This window comes from Thunnus thynnus, chromosome 6 (genome assembly GCF_963924715.1).
Source record: "Thunnus thynnus chromosome 6, fThuThy2.1, whole genome shotgun sequence".
NCBI lineage: Eukaryota > Metazoa > Chordata > Actinopteri > Scombriformes > Scombridae > Thunnus > Thunnus thynnus.
The window spans coordinates 25205569-25225532 of NC_089522.1; the positions used below are offsets into that span (position 1 = coordinate 25205569).

At 44.3% G+C, this 19964-nt stretch overlaps 1 protein-coding gene across 1 annotated transcript in view; it reads left to right on the forward strand.

Annotated features, from left to right (window-relative positions):
• The window catches only part of camta1a (calmodulin binding transcription activator 1a), a 291574-nt gene that overhangs the window by 221528 nt on the left and 50082 nt on the right, over positions 1-19964 (forward strand). The window contains exon 6 of the mRNA XM_067592910.1: positions 8901-8972. Coding sequence (XP_067449011.1) covers positions 8901-8972 — 72 coding nt within the window. The remainder of the gene's footprint in view (positions 1-8900; positions 8973-19964) is intronic.

The window sequence follows — 19964 nt, forward strand, 5'->3', positions numbered from 1 at the left end:
CTCCTTCCCTGTTTCGATCTAAGGGATGGGAATTCATATCAATGTTCTGTGTTGATATCGCTTTGGCTATTCTCCAGCACATGCATTTGGGTTTGACTAAGCGGAATGGAGACACCAGGTACGGGAACGTCTTCTTAGACTCAGCTGTTTCCCACTCACTAAAAATGACAGCTAAAACCTGACCTCTGATCTTGTGTCTTTAAACTGTGGCCCGATAACCTGATTGCTGTATCCATTACTCCACTTTTAATGGAATGAAGTGCCTGTCGTGGTTGATAGCCCCAGGCTTGTAATGCAAACAGATGCTCATTACTCTTCTCGCTGCGAGACATTTTTTACATGTCTATTCTAGACAGGCAATCTAGAGGTCAGCTCATAGGTTAGGTGATAAGGAAGTGGTGTCTTGAGATAATGACTGGTTTCCATTTGCTATTTTACCTTTTACACATATACTTAACATCCATTTGTAACTTGTCATCCCTCACATTAGTATAATTTGCTGATCTCCTCACATGCACTTTTAACTAAAGCTATTTTGCATTATCAAGATGCAGGGAGTTCAAACGTAAATTTGCAAGACAACCTATTAGCATTTCAAAAACAAAACCTTGACTTAAGCTAATTTAATCTGTCGTACATCTCCAAAGTAAGGCCACTTTCTTATGTGTGGAGCAAAGTCAGTCGAAGAGAGGAGAAAGATAAGAAAAATGAAATCCAGAGTGAGGGAAAGTGGAAAGAGAACATTTGGGCCTCTCCTCATAGTGTGGGTACTATAGAAACACAGTTTGACTTTTGAGAAGCTGACAGAAGCGCTGCAAGGTTTACTGAGCTTTCCTTTGTTGACAGGCATCAATGTGTTGACTGCTGTTGTAGGCTTAGGTCAAGGCAAGGCCTCTACTGGCTCTTTGTGAAGTATAAAAAACAGTCTGATATATTTACTCGTCCAGCCATTTCAACCCTCTTTTTATGTAAAGTTTTCAACATTTTTGTTACTTTAAGTGAATAGGTCTTTAGGCAGTGCTGCATTCAGAACAGATGTACAGTAGCCACGGTAACATAAACCTGCTCAAGGTTTGTTTGATGTTTGATGTGTATGTGTACTCTATATCCATTTGGCACAGGATTGTGTTAATTGAAATATTATAGGATACATGAATATGTGATTATCAGTCTGATTTGTCTATGAAGACACTGATAGTTAAGTCTATAAAGCCTTTAGCAATTACATTTATGGTCTGCATTCATCTTTTCACTCTGTAGCACTGGCTATTTATAGTTTGTGATGTCAAGGAAACACCCAACTCACTATATTTTTGTTTTATTTTTATATTTTTTGCCAAGCTGTGTCGTAATGATGTTGCTGGCTTGATGATGATGATTCATTTTGCATGTAGTCTGGCTGTGACCCGATCCTGCTGAGAATTTTTAAGCAGCTTGTGTCACTGTGTGTCAGTGCTCTCGCGGTTGTGTGCATAATGCATGTTTGCGTGCTTGTGTGTGTTGTCTTGCACTTGTGTGTGCAGTCACATACAGATATATTTCTGTCTCTGTATGTGTATGTGCATTATTGTAGTTTGCAGGTGTAACTTGGCACACAGTAAAGTGCGTGCGTGTTTGTTCCTATGTGTGTTTGGGCCTTTGTGTATTAGTGTGTGTGTTGGTGTATGGTGGCATGCCGTAGGCTCCATGCCACCCTTCCATCCCATTAGCTGAGCCCAGCCCCTGCCTGTGTCTGCTTTAACCTTGGCCAGCGGGCTGGAGGAGAGGGAGAGTAATTCTAACCTTAAAAACCTGCTGATTAAAGCTAGTTTGGTGGAATTCGATTCCACTTAATGCCTTTGGCCGTGAGCCCAGCTGGCTAGCATTAGCATCAACAGACACCGTGTCTTCAGTCAGGGAGACAGACGTGCATAGGCATGTGCATGAGCTTCCTCTGGCACGTGCAAAAGCCCCACAATCCCTTTCTCTATCTTTTCTGTCTCTCTATTCTTCTCCTCTGTCCTCTGCCTCTCATCTCACTCTCATCATTTTCTATACCCAACCTCATCACCACAGTTTTCCTCCCTAAAATGTCTTTCCTCTCATTTGTCTTGAATTTGTTCTTGTCTTCCTTAGCCTCAGGAATGAGGCCAGAGAGAGTCAGGTATGTCGGTGTGGCAAGCGGTCAGGGGTTTCTCTCTAACTGCCTCAGCCCTGTTATTGTTTTCCTCTTGAACTTGATGTATAGCTGTGTTTACGCGTCCAGCGTGGCTAATTAATTCTCCTCTTCAGGGCCTGTTTATCAACTGTTTGTGTTTATTTTACAATGAGTACGCTATTTTTAGAGCACACTCATTTCCATAACACATGCATTTTTCCAGAGCATCATTTGTTTTGCTTTGTTGAGAAATTTAGGTTTGTTTTTCATTTTTTCCTCCAGCTCGGGTGAAGCCTGCCAATTCATTTTGTAGCCCACTCAGTTTTGACTGATTTAGAGGCTGCAGCTGGTCCAACAGAGAGGACCGAGGAGATAAATCTAAGCCTCTTTTGATTTATTATGTATAATGTCTCATCAACCGTTGCTTAAGTCTTCAGATGCACTAAAGAATTATACTGTTACAACTTTACAAGTAGTGGCTTATTTAAAGGGGTATAAAGAAGGAGAAGAATCTTAATAGAGAAAGAAATAGCTGGGATAAAAGCCATAGTCATTGTGCCAGTAACATACAGGATCTGTGCATTTCTCTCTGAATCCAAAATGCAAGAGAGATACAGTATATTATGGGCATTCTGGGCATAGTGCCACCCTACCAGACACTACAGATAATTTGATTCCCGCTGAACGGTTGGGAGAGCAGAGCGACTGACTGTAAAGACAGCAGGTGAAATGCAGAGCATTACGGTATCTGTCGAAAATGAGCTCATCCTCCAAACTGGAAGTGGCACTTTTCAGCCGTAAGTCATCTAATCACGTCTGTATAGAGCCAGAAATCGTTGGTTGATCAATAGTCATCATGGATGCTGTCAATGGCCAGGGTAGCTCGAATCTTGCATGGTCCATGAATCTCTATTGAGTATGGATTTTGCGTTCCCTCCCCGGATGGGGTTTGATAGTACTGCCTGATTGGCTGCTGCATGAGCTCTATTTATGCTGCTGTGCCCCAGGCTGAATCACCTGCCTCAGGCATCCATGTGAACAGACATATGCAAACATGCACACACACAAGTACACACACACAAAATGATACATTCCCTCTAATGAAGCAGTGAGCCAGAAGTGACTTTACCAGGTAGATGTCCATGTCAACAACTGTATAATAGTGCGAAGCAAGTCATTCAATACAGCAAGAGCTGAAAAATTTATATTCCATCCAACTGTAGATTTTTTTGTCTCCCCCCTCTGGCAGTGAGAGTAATTACAAAAACACTGTCGACATGTGCTTACGTCATAGGCTCCACCATAGCCTACTCCGTTGCTACTGTTGCAGCTATAAAACAGTGGATAAATTGTTTTCAGCGTCACACAACCCCTGTTGTGTGACCCCTGACTTGTGTCACTATCAGAATTTGATCCATTCAGTCTGATAACATTTGGAAAGCCTAGAAGGGCCGTACAATAAAGTTATCCCCATTCAAGTTAGCAGAGGCTAACCTAAAGTTAGCTGCTTGGAGGTCTCTGGTGATGAATGCATACTGCTCATGCTCTGTGGGCAGTATGCATTCATCCGGCCGGGTGCGGAAATATCAAACCCGACACCAGATTTAAAAACTCTGTATACTGTGAAATACAGAGCGATTTATCTGGCAGTGACAGGTTTAATCAGCATTGTGTGAACTCATTTGACAAGGGCTTGAATTTAACGGATGTTCATTTATATGTAAAAGTTCCACACTGCAGGTTTAAGGAAGCATTAGAGGACAAAGGAGTCATACATAAGTAAACTATCCTTGAAACAGTTGGCTGGACATGATTGCTGCAAACTTGGAGTAGGACACAGGAATTTTAGTTTTTTTTTTAAATAGGGAAAAATAGTTTTTAACAAAATGCCAGGCATATTATGTGTGCAGGTGCATATTTCTTATATTTATTAGCAAGTGTGCGTGTGTTTACTTCTACATCTATCTATGTGAGGACTAATTTGAGTTTTAGGCCATGGGAGTGAGGGCCTTTTTGGAAAATGCCGACATTTTGGTCAGTCTTCACTTTGTTACAGATCTATAAAGGGCTGCTTGAGGGCGAGGGTTAGGGTAAGGTTAACGTTGGGGTAAGGGGCTAGGGAATCAATTATGTCAATGAGGGTCCTCACAAGGATCGAAGTACAAACACATGTGTGTGTATGTGTGCACTTCCCAGTTGGACCAACAATCCAACAGACGGACAAATGTGTGGCAGCCTCTGACAGTAAGACGTTTGAATCACGGCAGGAAAACAGCAAATTGCCAACATAAATAAGGTGCCACGCTCTGATTAGGACTGTCTTCACACATCATTATGGTCTAATGAGAGAGTTTCCACTCTCTCTCAGTCTCACTATAACGGTGTGTCTGCTTGCCAGTTTTGCCTCCGCAGATTTTACATTTTACTAACCCATTTCTAGTTGTGCCTGACACCTGTCAGCCATGATGGATGAATGTAAGTGAGGTGTCATCAGGGCAACAGGCAGGCCAGGGGCAGCTGTGGCCTCAAGAGGCAGGACAGGTAACCGGTGGTGGCCCTGCCTTAATATCTGAAGGCTTTATTTAGGACAAGCTGTTTATCACTAGGCTGTCTGGTCTGTTTGCCCTGTGTGAACTGCGATCCTGCTCCACTCGGGACCGCTTTAACACCCCAAGGGGGGGCGTGTTCAGGCCAGCCAATAATACCCTCTCATTGGGCCAGCGTTTCATCGCCTTGGCCACTTGCTTGAGTGACAACTCTAAATGAATTTGCTGCATCAGTGTCTGACTTTAGAGGACACACATTGCTTTAACTCTTTTTTTTCCTGCTGTCCGCAGTGACAGCGCATGAATATATTATGGTCACGCCACTTGTGAATTCTTTAAACTGTTGTGTGTTGTGTATCATTCTTCTATTGTGTATCGTTTAAACCCCCAACACGACAGTGCACCAAACATAAATTCATGTATGTATGGTGTTTAATTAGTCTCAAAACCCACTCACATAAAAACCAGGCGCATGCACATGATAGGAACACACAGAAAGGAGCATTTATGCTCTGTAAGCTCAGAGAACAGTACCCGCGAGCAGAAAGCATCCTCACGAGAGAGCATTTCTGCTCCGCATGCACAAATGCAGTCCCACGAGCACGGGCTGTGACGACCGCAAGCTCGACCCTCCCTATGCACTCACAAATGCTCAACACTCGCTCGCTCGTCAAGTTGACTTTTGAGACTTTGAAGGCGGGGACGGAATAGACAGTCCGCTCCTTTGATTGTTCACTTTGAATACTGACCATGACCTTTGATTGGCTGTTTGGTTTGATCATTGACACAGTTGAAGACGCCAGTTGCCTGAGGGAACTAAGGGAAACATAAATAATGATATTTAGCGGCTTATTCTCAATTTTTTTACTACTTACACTCATGAAAAAGTGTTAAGCATGGTAGCAAAAGCCTTAACACTGTTTAAACCCACTGAGGTTTGTGAAACCTTTTCTTGCTTATGAAAACAGAAAAAAAGGGCGATTTTAATGATATTTCGACATTATACCAGGTCTAAATCAAAAACCACTTTACTTAGACTTGTCAAATCTGGACTAAATTACCAAGGAGACCCCAAAGACTCATTAAAACACAGTTTCAGATTTGTGAAACCTTTAATCTATTTGTGAAAACTGAAAAAATGCGATGAAAAAAGACTAATTAAATGCCATACATATGCGTGAGTGTGTGTGTACGTGTACACCTATGTATTTGTTTCGGTGTGTTTGTATCAGCGTGCAAAAGCCCTTCAAAATTATACACTGCGAGACTGCACATTTTATGAGAGGATATGTGTGTATGTGTATATAATTATGGTTTAATTGCTTGCCCTGTGATGTGCTGTCATCTGTCACAGCCCAAAGACAGCAAATAATGGTTCTGCTGCCGTCACTTTGTCACCCAGACGCTCAGCATGCAGAGAGCAGCAGAAACACCAGTAACTGATATGCGTCTTGAATTACTGATAAGCGCTCGAGTATGATGAGCTTTGTGTACGTGGGCGTGCTTGTGCTCTCAAAAGTATCTTGGTCGGCCTTTCTATCTTGGTGTATTGTGTTTGCCTGTGTAAGTGTGCATAAGGGTGTGTGCGTGAGTGTAAAAGCATGTGTCTGTGTGCTTGTGTGAATATTTCTGTGTTTATGAGTGGGTGTAGTTTTGTTAGAGCTCATTGTCTAATTCTACGTGTGTGTGTGTGTGTGTGTGTGAGTTGGTGGGAGTGTGACGGGAGGGTGAGGGCATACAAGCTCGCGTGTGTGTGCAAATGTGTTTGATGCTGACTGTATATCGGCACTGACAGGTGCAACAGTTGTGTTATGCTTTAAGCTGCTTGTTTGTCTGGCACGCTGCTTTGTGTGGTTGAGAAATGGAGTAAACAGAGGGAGAGGAAAGCAGCCTGGGGGCTAATTTATTCACTCCCCAGTCGCCCTAGTCACAGAGGCCTGTTGCACCGACCCACCTGCCAATCCTGAGGAGCTTGCCATAGCCTCATCCAACTGCACACAGCCACGGCAACAGCCCACTCTCAGTGGGCCAAGCGCTTTAGGCTAGAGCAGTATTAACCATGATATATCAATAAACCCTTAATCAGAATTAACAAGACAGCAAGTTTCTTTAGCGCACAAGCAGCATTTGATAAAAGTCTGCCATTTTCTGTATGCAGTGAAAACGAATACAGAGTTCCAGTTATATGTTGTTGTTGGTGGCATTTCTGTTTGTAAGCACCTTTCACAAAGGTATCGCAATATATGACTGTAGTTAAATGCATAAACAGTTTAATGTCCACACGTACTATATTGTATGACAAAATGCCTAATCCCTGAAAAGAGCACAAAGTACAGTTTATGACATAAATACTTAGAAAACTGCACAGTAGAAATGTGTGAGCTGGTAGCAGTTGTAGTTGACTGTAGTAATGTGATGTTAGATGCACTGTGGGAGTGGGAGGAAGTGTCTGTCCGTTGCCAGCGTGGAGTAATGGATGGCAGAGCTATGGGAGTGGGAGGAGGCATACATCCTATTTCAGACAGCTGTAATGGATGAGAGTACAGCAAAAAATAAGAACAGGGGGAAAGTCTGTATGCTTTCACTATCTCAAACACTCACACACAGAGTTAGGTAGTATTGAAATCAATTCACAATAGATGTGATTGGAACAATGGAACACCTGGAGAAATAGTTGAGGCTCATGTTAATTTTGTTGTTATTGAATTGGTCACGGGATGTCTGTATGTGTGAATGTGAGGAACACACACACAGCCACACGCATACATGTTTGTGCATTTGTGTGATGTGTTTGTTTTTTTAGCTATGGAATGTGTCTCTCATCATATGCCCAGCCTGCGTAGCTGTGCTGTGGTGCTCTGGTATAATTAATCAGACGGTTTGATGTTGGCAAATGAGTGTTTATACAGACTGACTTCTTCTGCAGGCCCTGCTCTTTTTAACTAGGTTTTAGTTAAACAAGACAAGCACATAACACACTTCAAGGTGCCTATTTATCACACGGTCCTCCAAGCTATGAAGCCCAGCGTCCTCATGCCCTGCCACCCTCCTTCCCTCTTCCCTTCACCCACTCCTGCCCCCTCCTTACCGCCTACCCATTCACATCTACAGTGCCCCAGGAAACCCGCCTTAACTTATTGAACACGCACAGCTGAATAATGAAGCTGTGCCAGTATGTGTGCGTGCATGTCTGTGAGTGTTAGAGTAGGTGTGAGTCCACAGGCGCATTTGTGCATGCACACCCTGACTAATAGTGTACATGTATGTATCACCCCAGCTGTGATTTCTCCTGATTTCTAAACAAACAGCTATATCAAAGTGGATTGGAGTGAAGCTCACTCCTCCCAACCTGCTTGTTTGATTTATTCCTGTAAGAGCAAAGCTTCCTGTCTTAAGAGCAATTCACCCTACCCTCACCTTTCACAAATATTGTATCGCGCAAAATCACAGCCTGTCTCCTAGTTTGTAAGGGAAGGGGGAGAGTGGAGTGCTGTAGACTCTTGTTGCTGCTGTAAACAAGCAAAAGCAGGCTAGCCATCCCTCTGGGTCCCCTGAAAGCTGTGGGTCTCCCAGAGAAGAATTGAGGAGTAGAGAGGATGGGAAGAGGATAAGTGCAGCCCTGCTCCTGTTCCTCGCTGACGGTGCTTCGCTGCGTTTGCCTCTGCTGCCGGCTGGTGAAAAATGTCTCCTGGCCCCTCTGCCAGATACCGGGAGGCGTTATCAGCCCTGCCTAGCTCTCTCCACGGTAACGAGCCCCCAGGCACAGTATTATCTGTTTACGATAAGGATATTAATAACACTGTGCTTTAGTTATGTGCTGGGGTGCCCTGAGGGGTGATGGAGGAGGGGGTGGAGTAAGGAGCACGTGAATCATTCTGTCAGGGGCTCTCTCCAAACAGGACAGGTTAAGAGTGGAAGAAAGGGAAGGAAAGGAGGGAAGGAGTCATATGGTGGGACATTGCTGAGGTGTTCACTGGTTAACCCCATCCACTTTCTCCCTCTAGGTCACTGTCTTTGTTTCCAAGAACAATAGCTTGACCATCTGCCAGCAGGTCCGTGTGGGAGTTATCCTAAGGAGGGAAGGGGTTAGGGGTTAAAAGGTCACAGCTGTCATGGTCAGCAGAGAGGTCAGCCTATTGTCTGTACTTTACTGTAGTGTAATGTCCTCTTTCTCTGTCCCTCTTTCTCTCTTGCTCTACTGTCTCGCTCCCTTCCAGTGTCTGTATGGCTGCTACGTCCACTCCTCCATCATCCCCACCTTCCACCGTAGGTGCTACTGGCTGCTCCAGGTAAGAACTCTTCTTCTCCTCTATAGTTCGCCACACTTTAGTTTCATTCTCAAACTCCCCCGGCCTATCCACAGGAACTTGAATGAGTTGCATGATATCAGTGTCCATTTAACCAAAGCATTTTCCTTTGACAGCTGGCAGGCAGACATCAACCTATCCACCCACCGCCTCCCTCTCTCTCCTCTCCTTTCTCTACCCCGCCTCCATTTCCCTTATCTTTCCCAGTCATTCACTTTTCTGATGGCATTGCCCATACACGCCGTCCAGCACGAGGACGGTATCTCAGTCTGCTAAAAGCTTTGCCATCTCCCCTGTCTAACAGCTGCAGTGATGGGCAGTAAAAGCATGATGGAAGAGGTTCCCTGTACAGTATAGTGTGCTTACAGTGGGTCGTCAAGTCCGCAGGCTGAGAGTGGTTGTAAATAGTAGTCCTTTGATCACCTCCCCAATACATCTCATCATTCTCGTTTAGCATGGCAGCCATTATTGTCGGAAGGTGCCTGATACGTACAACCATTCACACACACACAATTTTAAAGGAGTATAAAGCACACACAGAGAATAAGGAGATGTGGAGCTTCTGCTATTTTGCCTGCTTGCCTGTCTGTCTGTCTGTTGGTCTGTCTGTCTATAGTTCAATGTCTTAAATATATTCCAGTATATATAAAACCGTGTGGACAAAAAGCATCTTTGGGATAAATACACTTTGTCAAGTGTATTTCCTGAAGACAAGAAATGTCGAGTCACAACATCCCTGCTGTACTGAGTAGACCCAGAAGACAAATCCATTTGTCGTCTAACCAACCACAATGTCTGTTAGCAAAACAGAAGAGAAGACTGACTGGGAAAAGACAAAAGAGAAAAATTGGCCTCAACAATGCTTAAATACTAAGACTCTCTCTTTCTCTCTCTCTCTCTCTCTCTCTCTCTCTCTCTCTCTCTCTCTGTCTCTCTCTCTCTCTCTCATTCATTCTCTTTCATTGTTGGCTATGTGTCAAACGCAGTAATAAAAACACTAGCAGACAAAAACCATGTCACTTCTGCATTCAATCAGCAACGCTACTCAGGTTATTTCCACTTATAAACTGTGTTTTCTACAGGATTAGAAATATTATCCACAAGTATAAAGCCCATGCATTCTATCCCTGAAATGTTCAGGAACATTGCCTGCATGGGGTCATGTGTGAATGGCAGCAAGGATCAATATTCAAGGAAATCTGTACCGCAAATTTCCCACCTTAAGACCTAGTAACACTTCAGGGAAAATGCTGGTACAGCTGTGTTGTGAATGAAAGCAGTAACATTGCAGTGACAAGCACATAAAGAGTTATGTCTGTCTGACAAAACACTTAAATGTGGAGAGAGTGAACCAATCACAAGACTATGCTGATGACATATTTGAATCCGTGACTTGTTTACACTAGCCTTGCCAATGCTTTCACGGGTGATTTGATAACTAAGAACCAATACAAGTTCTTTTGTTTGCAGACAAGCTCCTTTTTTCAAGAATGGCTGGAAACTGGACAGATTCAGTCCATAACGTACATGCATCTGGCCTTGCCCCATCTTCTTCTTCTGTTAAGTTTTATGGCATTTGGCATCCATAAGTGTTGCATACCGCCATCTGCTGGACTGCCCCTTGCCCCATCTATTCCGGCGTTGCCATGGCATGTGTGAAAAGGCGTAAGACGGAATGTTCCTGAATGTAGCTGCAGGTGTGAATAGTGAAAATCACTAGTGGTGCCTGAAAAGTTATCCCAGTAATTTAGTGGGAACTATGTGTGAAAGAGGCGTAAGTAACATGGGAACCAATTGAATATTGTTATATGGAATATATCATTCTGATTTGGGGAATAACACAAGGGTATATGATCTGAATTGGAAGATTGGAATAATAGGATAGGAAGCTCTTGTCTTGGTGGGAAAGTATATCATTTTTAATTTTCTTCCATTTGCAAACTGTAAGGGAAATCTTGTGTTGGTTTTCTGGAATCATGGTGTGGTGTGTACATTAGGAGCTTGTTTAAGTCATATTCCAGCTTAACAGAGTACGACTGGGGAATGAAACTTAACCGCAGATCCAGGTAGAGACAGACCAAAGCTGCACTTGACACATGCAGAAAAATACAAGGACACATGCAGACATTCAGAAACACGTGTACACATTGCACAGAGAGCAAGTAACGCAGAGAGATTGGGTCACACGGGGTCACTTGCTTTTTAAAACTACACCTTCATTTTCACCCTCTGCCGGTTTCAGGATACTCACACATCAACACTCATCAAACTTTGAGGAGTTCACTGACTCAACTTTTCTTTCCTGTTACCGCAGAGCATCAGCCAAGAACAACTGGTTAGTGAATCCTTGGCTTTCACCTCTCCTTCACTTCACTCACACTGCTCAGTATATCTCTTCACATGACTCACAAGGCCCTGGTGTGCAGCTAACACATACACTCATTCAAAAAAAGAAAAAGTACCTTATGCCGCCCAAGAAAAAACATTTATTTACAACCAAGTATTTTCTTTGGCACTGAGCATGCCTGGAACCGCAGATTTACATCTCTTTTCAGGCAGTTTACTGCAGACCATCTGTGCTGACAGGAAATCACAAAAACGATGACAGCAGAGGTAAAAGATTACACCATTTCAGTCCATATCTCTGCATATGCAGATAGACCTTCAGCACCTCTGTGTCTTCAAGCCACTTTTAGTAAGACAACTGACTGTCCTGGTTCCAGCGGACTCTCTCATTCTCTCGCTCTTTCTCTGTCTTTTTTTCCACCTTTCTCCAGTCTCTGAACCCTCTATCCCTGACTCCCTGTGTACCATTTGCTGTGTCCATATGAGATTTGCAGTCAGTAGTCTGTCAACAGCAGAGCAGCAAGGAGACTGGAGCTCCCAGAGCGGCAACAGGGAAAGGTCACCAGTGAGTGAAAAATGTAAATATTCAGCCATCCAGCGGCCACAGTCACGGAGAGACAGGGATGAAAATAACTCCTATTACACAGCACAGACAGGGAGGGAACACAGAGGACAGAGAGGGTAGAGACAGCCTGTGAATGAGAGAAAGAGTGAGATAATAATAATAAATAATATTAATACATTTCATTTATACCGCACTTTTCATTCATAGTGAAACTCAAAGTGCTACAGTATTAACAACATAGAACACACAATATAAAGAAAATAGTAACAAGAGTTAAGATGAAAAAGCCTTCCTGAATAGAAAGGTTTTTAGGCCTTTTTTAAAATAGTTTAGGCTCTGTGCTGCCCTCAGATGGTTAGGAAGGCTGTTCCACAAGGCTCGATCCCCCATGGTGCGGAGCTTAGTATTGGATGCCCGGAGGAGTAAGCTGCTGGCAGATCTGACGGTGCGGGTGAAGGTTTGTGGTATAATCAGTTCCTGTAGGTAGGGAGGTACATGTCCATGGATGGATTTGTATGTGAGTAGCAAGACTTTGTAGTCAATCCTGAAAGAGACAGGGAGCCAGTGCAATGAAAACAGAATTGGTGTTATATGTTCGTGTTTTCACATTCTCATCAGGACCCTGGCAGCGCTGTTCTGAATGTACTGGAGCTTCTGGATGCTCCTGCCAGGGATCCCTGTGAAGCATGCATTGCAGTAGTCCAGTCTTGAGGAGATAAAGGCATGGACAAGTTTCTCTGCATCTGACCAGGTTAGAAACGGGAGTTTGGAGATTGTTTTTGAGATGGTAGAAAGAGGCTTTGCATAGATGTCTTATATGGTCATCAAAAGTCAGCTAAGGGTCAAACCTAGTACCCAGATTACTGACTGAGGAGGAAAGGGGGATGTGCTGGCTGTCAAAGGTGAGATGAGGTATGGGGGATGACTGAATCTGGTGTGGGGTGCCAGTAAGGAGAGCTTCAGTTTTGCTGCTGTTTAACTGGAGGAAATTTGTGATCATCCAGGCTTTTATCTTCTTAAGACAGGTGCTGAGGCATGACATGGCTGCAGAAGGGTTTGGGGCAGTTTTGATATACAGCTGGGTATCATCAGCATAGCAATGAAAATACATCCCATGGTAAAAAGGATGGGGCTGAGAACAGATCCTTGTGGAACACTACAGGTGACAGGGAGTGATCTAGACCTGCATCCTCGCAGTGAGACATACTCAGTCCTACCAGAAAGGTAGGATTGAAAGCACTTAAATGCAGAGTCTGACAGTCCAATGGTGGTGTGGTGGTGCTCTAAGAGGATAGTGTCATCCACACTGTCAAATGCAGCACTCAGGTCAAGGAGAATCAGGAGAGAAAGGGATCCTGCATCAGCTGCCATAAGCAGGTCATTCACAACCCTGAGCAGAGCTGTTTCAGTGCTGTGTGGTGAACAAAATCTTGATTTTCCAAATAGGTTGTTGCATTTAAGGTGGTCCTGAAGCTCAGAACCTTCTCCAATACCTTGGACAGGAAAGGGAGATGGAGATAGGTCTGTAGCTGGCAAGAACTTCTGGGTCCATGGTGGGCTTCTTGAGGATGGGTGGATGACTGTGACCTTGAGGGCAGATAGAACACTACCAGTCTGAAGAGACAGATTGACAGTTTGGGTGATCAGGGGGCTGAGAAATGGGATGTATGATTTGAGCAGAGCTGTGGGAATGGGTCCAGGGCACAAGTACAGGGTTTCATCTTCCTGAGGATTTCTTCAATGTGGCTCTGCTTGACGCCAGTAAAATTGAGTTGAGACAGCGAACTCCCAGACAGAGGGTCGATGACAGGAGAAGGCAGAGAAGAAGAGCTGGACATCAGAGAGTGGATGTTGTTGACCTTGGCTCTGGAAAAAGTCAATGAAGCTTTTACATCACTCTTCTGTAGCCTCAAATTGAGAAGATGATTGTAGCTTCAGGAGATGATTTATGGTGGAGAAAAGATGCTTAAGGTTGCCAGAACTGTTTTTAATTATGTTGGAGTAGAAGTGTGACCGAGCATCTTTAAGGGACTTTGAGTAAGTCCTTTGATGTTCATGGAAGGCCAGTTTATGGACAGTGAGCCGAGATTGTTTGAAGTGTTGTTCCAGGACACATTCAACTGTTTTCATCTCCCACAGGTCATGAGTGAACCAGGGGGCAGAGTGTGAAAAATTGACCTCACACTTTTTGACAGGGGCATGAAGATCAAAAACACTGCTCAGAGATGTATTGTAGAGTGCCACTAGTTCATCCACTGATGCAGAAGCTTGGCAGGTGATGTTCTGGAGGTCCATAGTCACTATGTCTGGGTCAGTGCTTTTCTAGTTCTGAAAAAGCATTTGACGCTTAGGTTTAGTAGGGAGTGACAATAATGTCAAATCCATTGAGACCACCTTGTGGTCAGACACACCTAGATCTTAGACCTGTAGGTTATTGATGGAAGTGGAGTCAGTGATGACCAGGTCAAGTGTGTGCCCCCTGGTGTGAGCAGGGACATCAAGATGCTGCTTCAGACCAAGATACTCAATCAGACTCAAGAACTCTGCTGCAAAATGACAGGAGGGGTTGTCAACATGCATATTCATATCACCAACAATGACAGTGTTGGTTGACATTGAGTAGTGTGAGGTGAGGAGGTCATGCATCTCAGGGAGGAAAGATGAGTTTGGTTTGGGGGGGCGGTAGATGAGAAGCACCGTCATGGGGTATGGAGGTTTACATTTTAGAAAAAGGCATTCAATAGAAGAAAGATCAGGCACTGGGAAAGGAGACAGTTTCATTTCAGCCCAGTGTATGATTGCTAAACTACCACCACGGCCAGAGTTGCGGGCTTTTTCCATGTAACTGTAGCCAGGAGGGCAGGCCACTGTTTTACACCAGGTTTCAGTTAGGCACATGAAATTAAGCCCCTTGTCCAATATAGGGTCATGGAGGAGGGGGGATTTATTGGTGAGAGATTGTGTATTTAAATGTTCCATGGTGGCAGGAGACAGAGCTGAGGATGGAAGTCTCTGCAAACTCCAGAGTACACTGTGATCCACTCCATATTTTGCATCTCACCTGGTATAGGGTAGTCTTGCAATGTTTTCAACGGTGACACCCAAGTTTGTTTTGCTTCTGTGTTCCACATTGAAACCATGGTACAAGCCTGTATGGATGTAACGGGGTCTGTTTCTTAAAATCCCAAACTCTTGGCAGCGGGTTAAAAACCCCTTGTTGATATAATTAGGAAGCTACGTGAACTCCATAGCTGTGTGGAGGTGTAGGACAACATAATTCAAGCAGTTGTGTCATTTGGGCAGAATGGCAGCATTGGTAACAGCCACAGTTACAGTCACACAGTGGAGATTGTTACAGCAAGTATGAGGGGTGCTCCAGTTGAAGAAAAACTCCAGTCACTAGAATCCATCAGTGACAGCACATCTTTGAGTGATTTCTGTGCCGAGAGTGCAAGGGAACCAGACGGGACTTTGTGGCACACCTGAGCCAGCAGGCTGGAGGAAGAGACAGCCACTGTCCTCTGGAGAAAACAGATCCCAGTAGAGCAGGTAGGAAGCACTTTACATTGAATAATTCAAAATCCGTAAATCCCAGAAGAGAAGCTAGGCAGTACTTTACTTAAGTTAATCCAAAATCTACCAGTTCGATAGAACATATTTCAACTCAGGGAGCGATCAAAACACGCAGACAGAAAACAGAAAAACATAAAAAAGCTTGAGACAACTTTTAAAAAGTTAGACTTAAAAAAAGCACTGAAGGGAGAGCTGGAGAGACAGATTTAAAGATTTGAAGCAAAAAAAAAAAAACACACAGCAGGATGAGTGAAAAGGGGGGGAAAGGACAGTGTGTGTATATGTGTGTATTTTTGGATATGTGTGTGACAGTGCAAGAAAACCAGAAAGAGAAAGACAGACAGAGTGAGGTTTGTGAAAGGTCTTCTAGGGAGGGGGGGTTTAGCCTGTGGGTGTGTGCCTCTTTATCCACTCTTTATCCACTCTTTATTGAGTCAAAGCCTGGGTAATGAGACAGGGGACAGGAATGAAGACCTGTGAGGGGGGTCTCTCTCTCACTCCATTCATTTTCTTTTGTTCTTTTCACCTCTCACTCTCAATCTGCTCATCCCCGCCACAGCACCTCTACCTCTCTATGGCATTAGACTACTTTAAAATGTCTGGCCCATCCCCACAAATGGCTGAGACTGAAGAAAGTGCCACCGCAGTTATCTGGGGTTGCAAACAATGAATCCAAATTGCTACTGAGACAGAGAGCTGCCCAGAGCAGGCTGTGTGGTTTGTCACTCAAAAAAAGTTCCCATTTCAGTGGATTTGGTAAAAAAAAAAGGGGGGTTGGGGGCTCTGTGTTATACCATGGTATATTTTCAATAATACCAACAAAAAAACACATTCACATACAGTAGTGCACAAGTCATCATAAACATCATAACATCATGTATTCACCGTTTAAATGCTTTCAGTTATAGTTTAAATAAGTGTGAATAACCTCATCTTTAAAGGCATACCTGTATGAGTCTAGTACTACACACAGTCTTTCCAGCCTCAAGTTGTCATGACACACACACACAGACACACACACACACACACACCGACAGACACACACTCATTGACACAAAGGATCTCGCCTGGTGGCACTGATTGATTCTATCGCTTCGTGTCCCCTTCTCTTGTTTAGTGCTAATCGAATGTAATTCCCCGCTTGCGCCTCTCCATCAAATCAGACAGTGGAGTTTGCGCTGGCCGGCAGGGGCATAGAGGTGGGAATAATTATGATATTAATACAGAGGGGGTCTGAGGGGAAACTTCATTTGTCCTGCTGCCTGCCATGAACACAGAGAGGGGTCAATAGCCTCTCCCGCTTTTCCTACTTTAAAGAGGAGGAGAGAGGGATGAGATAATGAAATGACTACTAAGGCAGGAGGGAATGCTGACGACCTTGTTTCTTCACAGCTATCACTTTCTCCCTCGTACCTTCCTCAGCTTAGGCCACTGTGCTCTAGTCTCTGTCTCACATGAATACATTATTAATATCACTATTCAGTGCAGTTACATTTTTCTTATTACATTAGTCCTTCAGACTATAATGACTTTGGAACCACTTGAATTAGTGTTATGTGGGAAAATGAGTTGTCACTGTTGTCCCTGTGATCATTCCAGCACTATTAGACAGTATTTCAGTAATTTTAATTTATGGAATAATTCAAAGGTTACTTAATTGGACAGGCAGACTGATAACTGTAAAGAGAACCCTGAGCAGCGTAGGCTCTGTGCTGTTTCTTGGCGCTGTCCGTGGTGCTGAAACCTACTCTATTCTAACTGATCACCACATCAGAGGCTTTTATTTTTTACTTTTTTTTCTTCTTTGTTTTTTTTTTGGGGGGGGGGGGGGGGGGGCTGTGTTGATTTATCAAAAAACATCCAGAGCCTTTGAACTCCCATGCTATTCACCTCTCATAACAGGCCCACCAATTTCCAAAGATCAGTACACCTGGCCAATGCTGTCAGCAGATCATGTGCAGGACCCAACACACGTACTCATCATGCCTGACGTCTCGACACCAGTCAAGGCAGAGACTTCTCTCTCTCTCTCTATCTATCTAATTGAACGGGAAAAGTTGAGTAGCTCCTCTGCTGTGGTGATCCGTCATAGGTCGGATGTGCAAGCAGGATACAGTAGCTACAGACCCAGAGCGTACATGCCTGGAGGCTAAAGGCAGACAGATGGATTCTTTATCCATCTTTATCTACCAGAGTCCTCTATTCATTCGGATCAGTTTAGTTGCCTCTGTGTTGAGCACTGGGAGACAGGTGCCGGATTCAGAGTGGCTCAGGTGATGTGTGATGACGAAGCAGAGCTGTCAGGTCCAGATTCACATCAGATGCGTCCAGACTATGCAAGGCTACATAATGAATATTTCACAGAGATAAATCATGGATGAGCCTGGGCACCGTTCAGTTGATTTCACTGAGAGGGTAGAGAGGCAGGAAAACCTGGCGAGGGTTTGACTGGCTGTCTACAACCTCAGGGCAAACGGAGGCAGTAGAAATATAATTGCCTTTAGCTATGCAGGCTGTTGTTTGTATCAAATGGAAATGCACCTCTACAGAGTACGAGATCAGATCTACAGTATATCAATATGACTTCACCACCTGTTCAACTCAAAACCTCAACACTGGACTGGCAGGAGACAGGATGGCAGTATCTGCAATGTGATTGTGTGTCTGTATATCTGTCAGCAGGTGCACACGCTTGTCTTTGTGTGAGAGTGTGTGTGTTTGTGTGTGTGTGTGTGTGTGCTGTGCCATCCTGTTTCTGTGCTATGGAGGGAGACCATGGCGCTCTCGGCAGCATGCTGCTGCTGGCAGGCCCCCACTCTCTCTGCCATGAGGAGAACAGCTGCTTCACAAGCATGTTGGGGTGTGAGCCATGTCCCCGTGGCTCCCCTCATCTCCTTCGCTTCTCCTCCTCCTTGTGTGCAATCACACAGACACATGCATCTGACATTAACCCTCTCCATCCTCTACTCATAAACATTCAAATATGACCCTCTCATTGCTATTGCTTCTTTTCTTCGATTCCTTTGAACACTTCTGCCACCCTCTGTTTCCACTCAGAAAGAAAATATAGTTAGTTGGTCTCTGCCCAAAACAGTGACACTGGGGCTTCTGACCTCTAAACAAATTGAAGGTTACTCTGGTGCTTAATTAATGGCCCCTACTGGAGCGTTCTCTCCCCATACGATGAAAGAGAGTAGAAGTTTAGCTAAACCCCAGAGGCACACAGAGCTTCCACTCCTCCTGGCAGACTGATCTGTTCCTCGGTGCCTGCGACCTTTTCTCTAGGCCCGTCGCCTAGCCCACCAGCACGGCCAATTATCACAAATCCCCCGCCGCATTTGTCTTGCCATTTTCACTCTGCGGCCAAAGAGGCGTGCGTGGCCATAGACTCATGCAGCCTCCTAACCAGCCTGAGCCCAGACGGAGAAACAGAGGCCCACAACAGGTATGTGGTGCTTAAATAATTCAGTTATCCTGAAAGGTTAAGGCTCTGCCAGTAAGGCGAATTGACATTCATCTTGCTCCAGAGTCACGCGCCCCATTTTCAGAAGGAGCAGCCATCGACATGTTTACATTTTGTAACTTCCAAGATTGTTATTGACTCCAATATTTTACATGTTACTCTACCATTCCTGCTGTCTGTTCACTGGCTAGCTCAAAAGAGCACAGAGAACTGTCTCACTAAGAAGCGCAAGAGACAAATTTCCCCCGCTGATAACGTGAGCTTTGAGATTAAAGTCACTCTAACTGTGTAAGTGATTAAGGATTGCAACAAACCATGATCCTGATTTGATATTACCCTATACATTGTACTTGATGAGCTTTTTCTTTCAGCAGTCTTTTACTGCCTCTCTCCTTTTTTGACAATAAGAGTACCTGTTTATAGCATCGAGAACCAGGTTTATTTGTGTTTACTTCCTGCCTGTGTGTGTTAGAAAGCAGAGGAGATCAATGGCTCTACACTTAGTCTGTGTTCGGTGCTGTGCCAATCTATGTCCCCACTCATGTCAAGCCACGTTCTGCCCGTGTCACTATGCAGGCTCAGGCGTGATGGCAGAAGCATGCGCGCATTTCCCAGCTTCCCAGAGAACACTGGTCACAGCTAATGACCAGAACTGTCCGATTTGTCCTGCCCTGATTACTCCTCTGAGCCCCAATTAGCCGTGGATGAGGGCTGACATCCCGACACGATCACTTGGACATGTCATAGAGGGAAAGATGAGACAGGGACGGAAAGGATAGTGGTAAGGGGGAAGACAGAGAAAGTGTGTGTTTAAGTTAAAGAGGAGCAGAGCAAAGTGTCTGCATGAAAGTTGTTGTAATACGGGGCCTGAGTCATTCACTCTGCTTTCAGTCAGATATCGATCAATCTCTCGCTTTAACCAGCTAGCACTCATCAACATACAAACCAACAGCTCTGATTGCAATTTCTATAATTGGCAATTTTCATTGTGAAAATCTGTCTATCTGAGGGTGTTAGCTGCATCTGG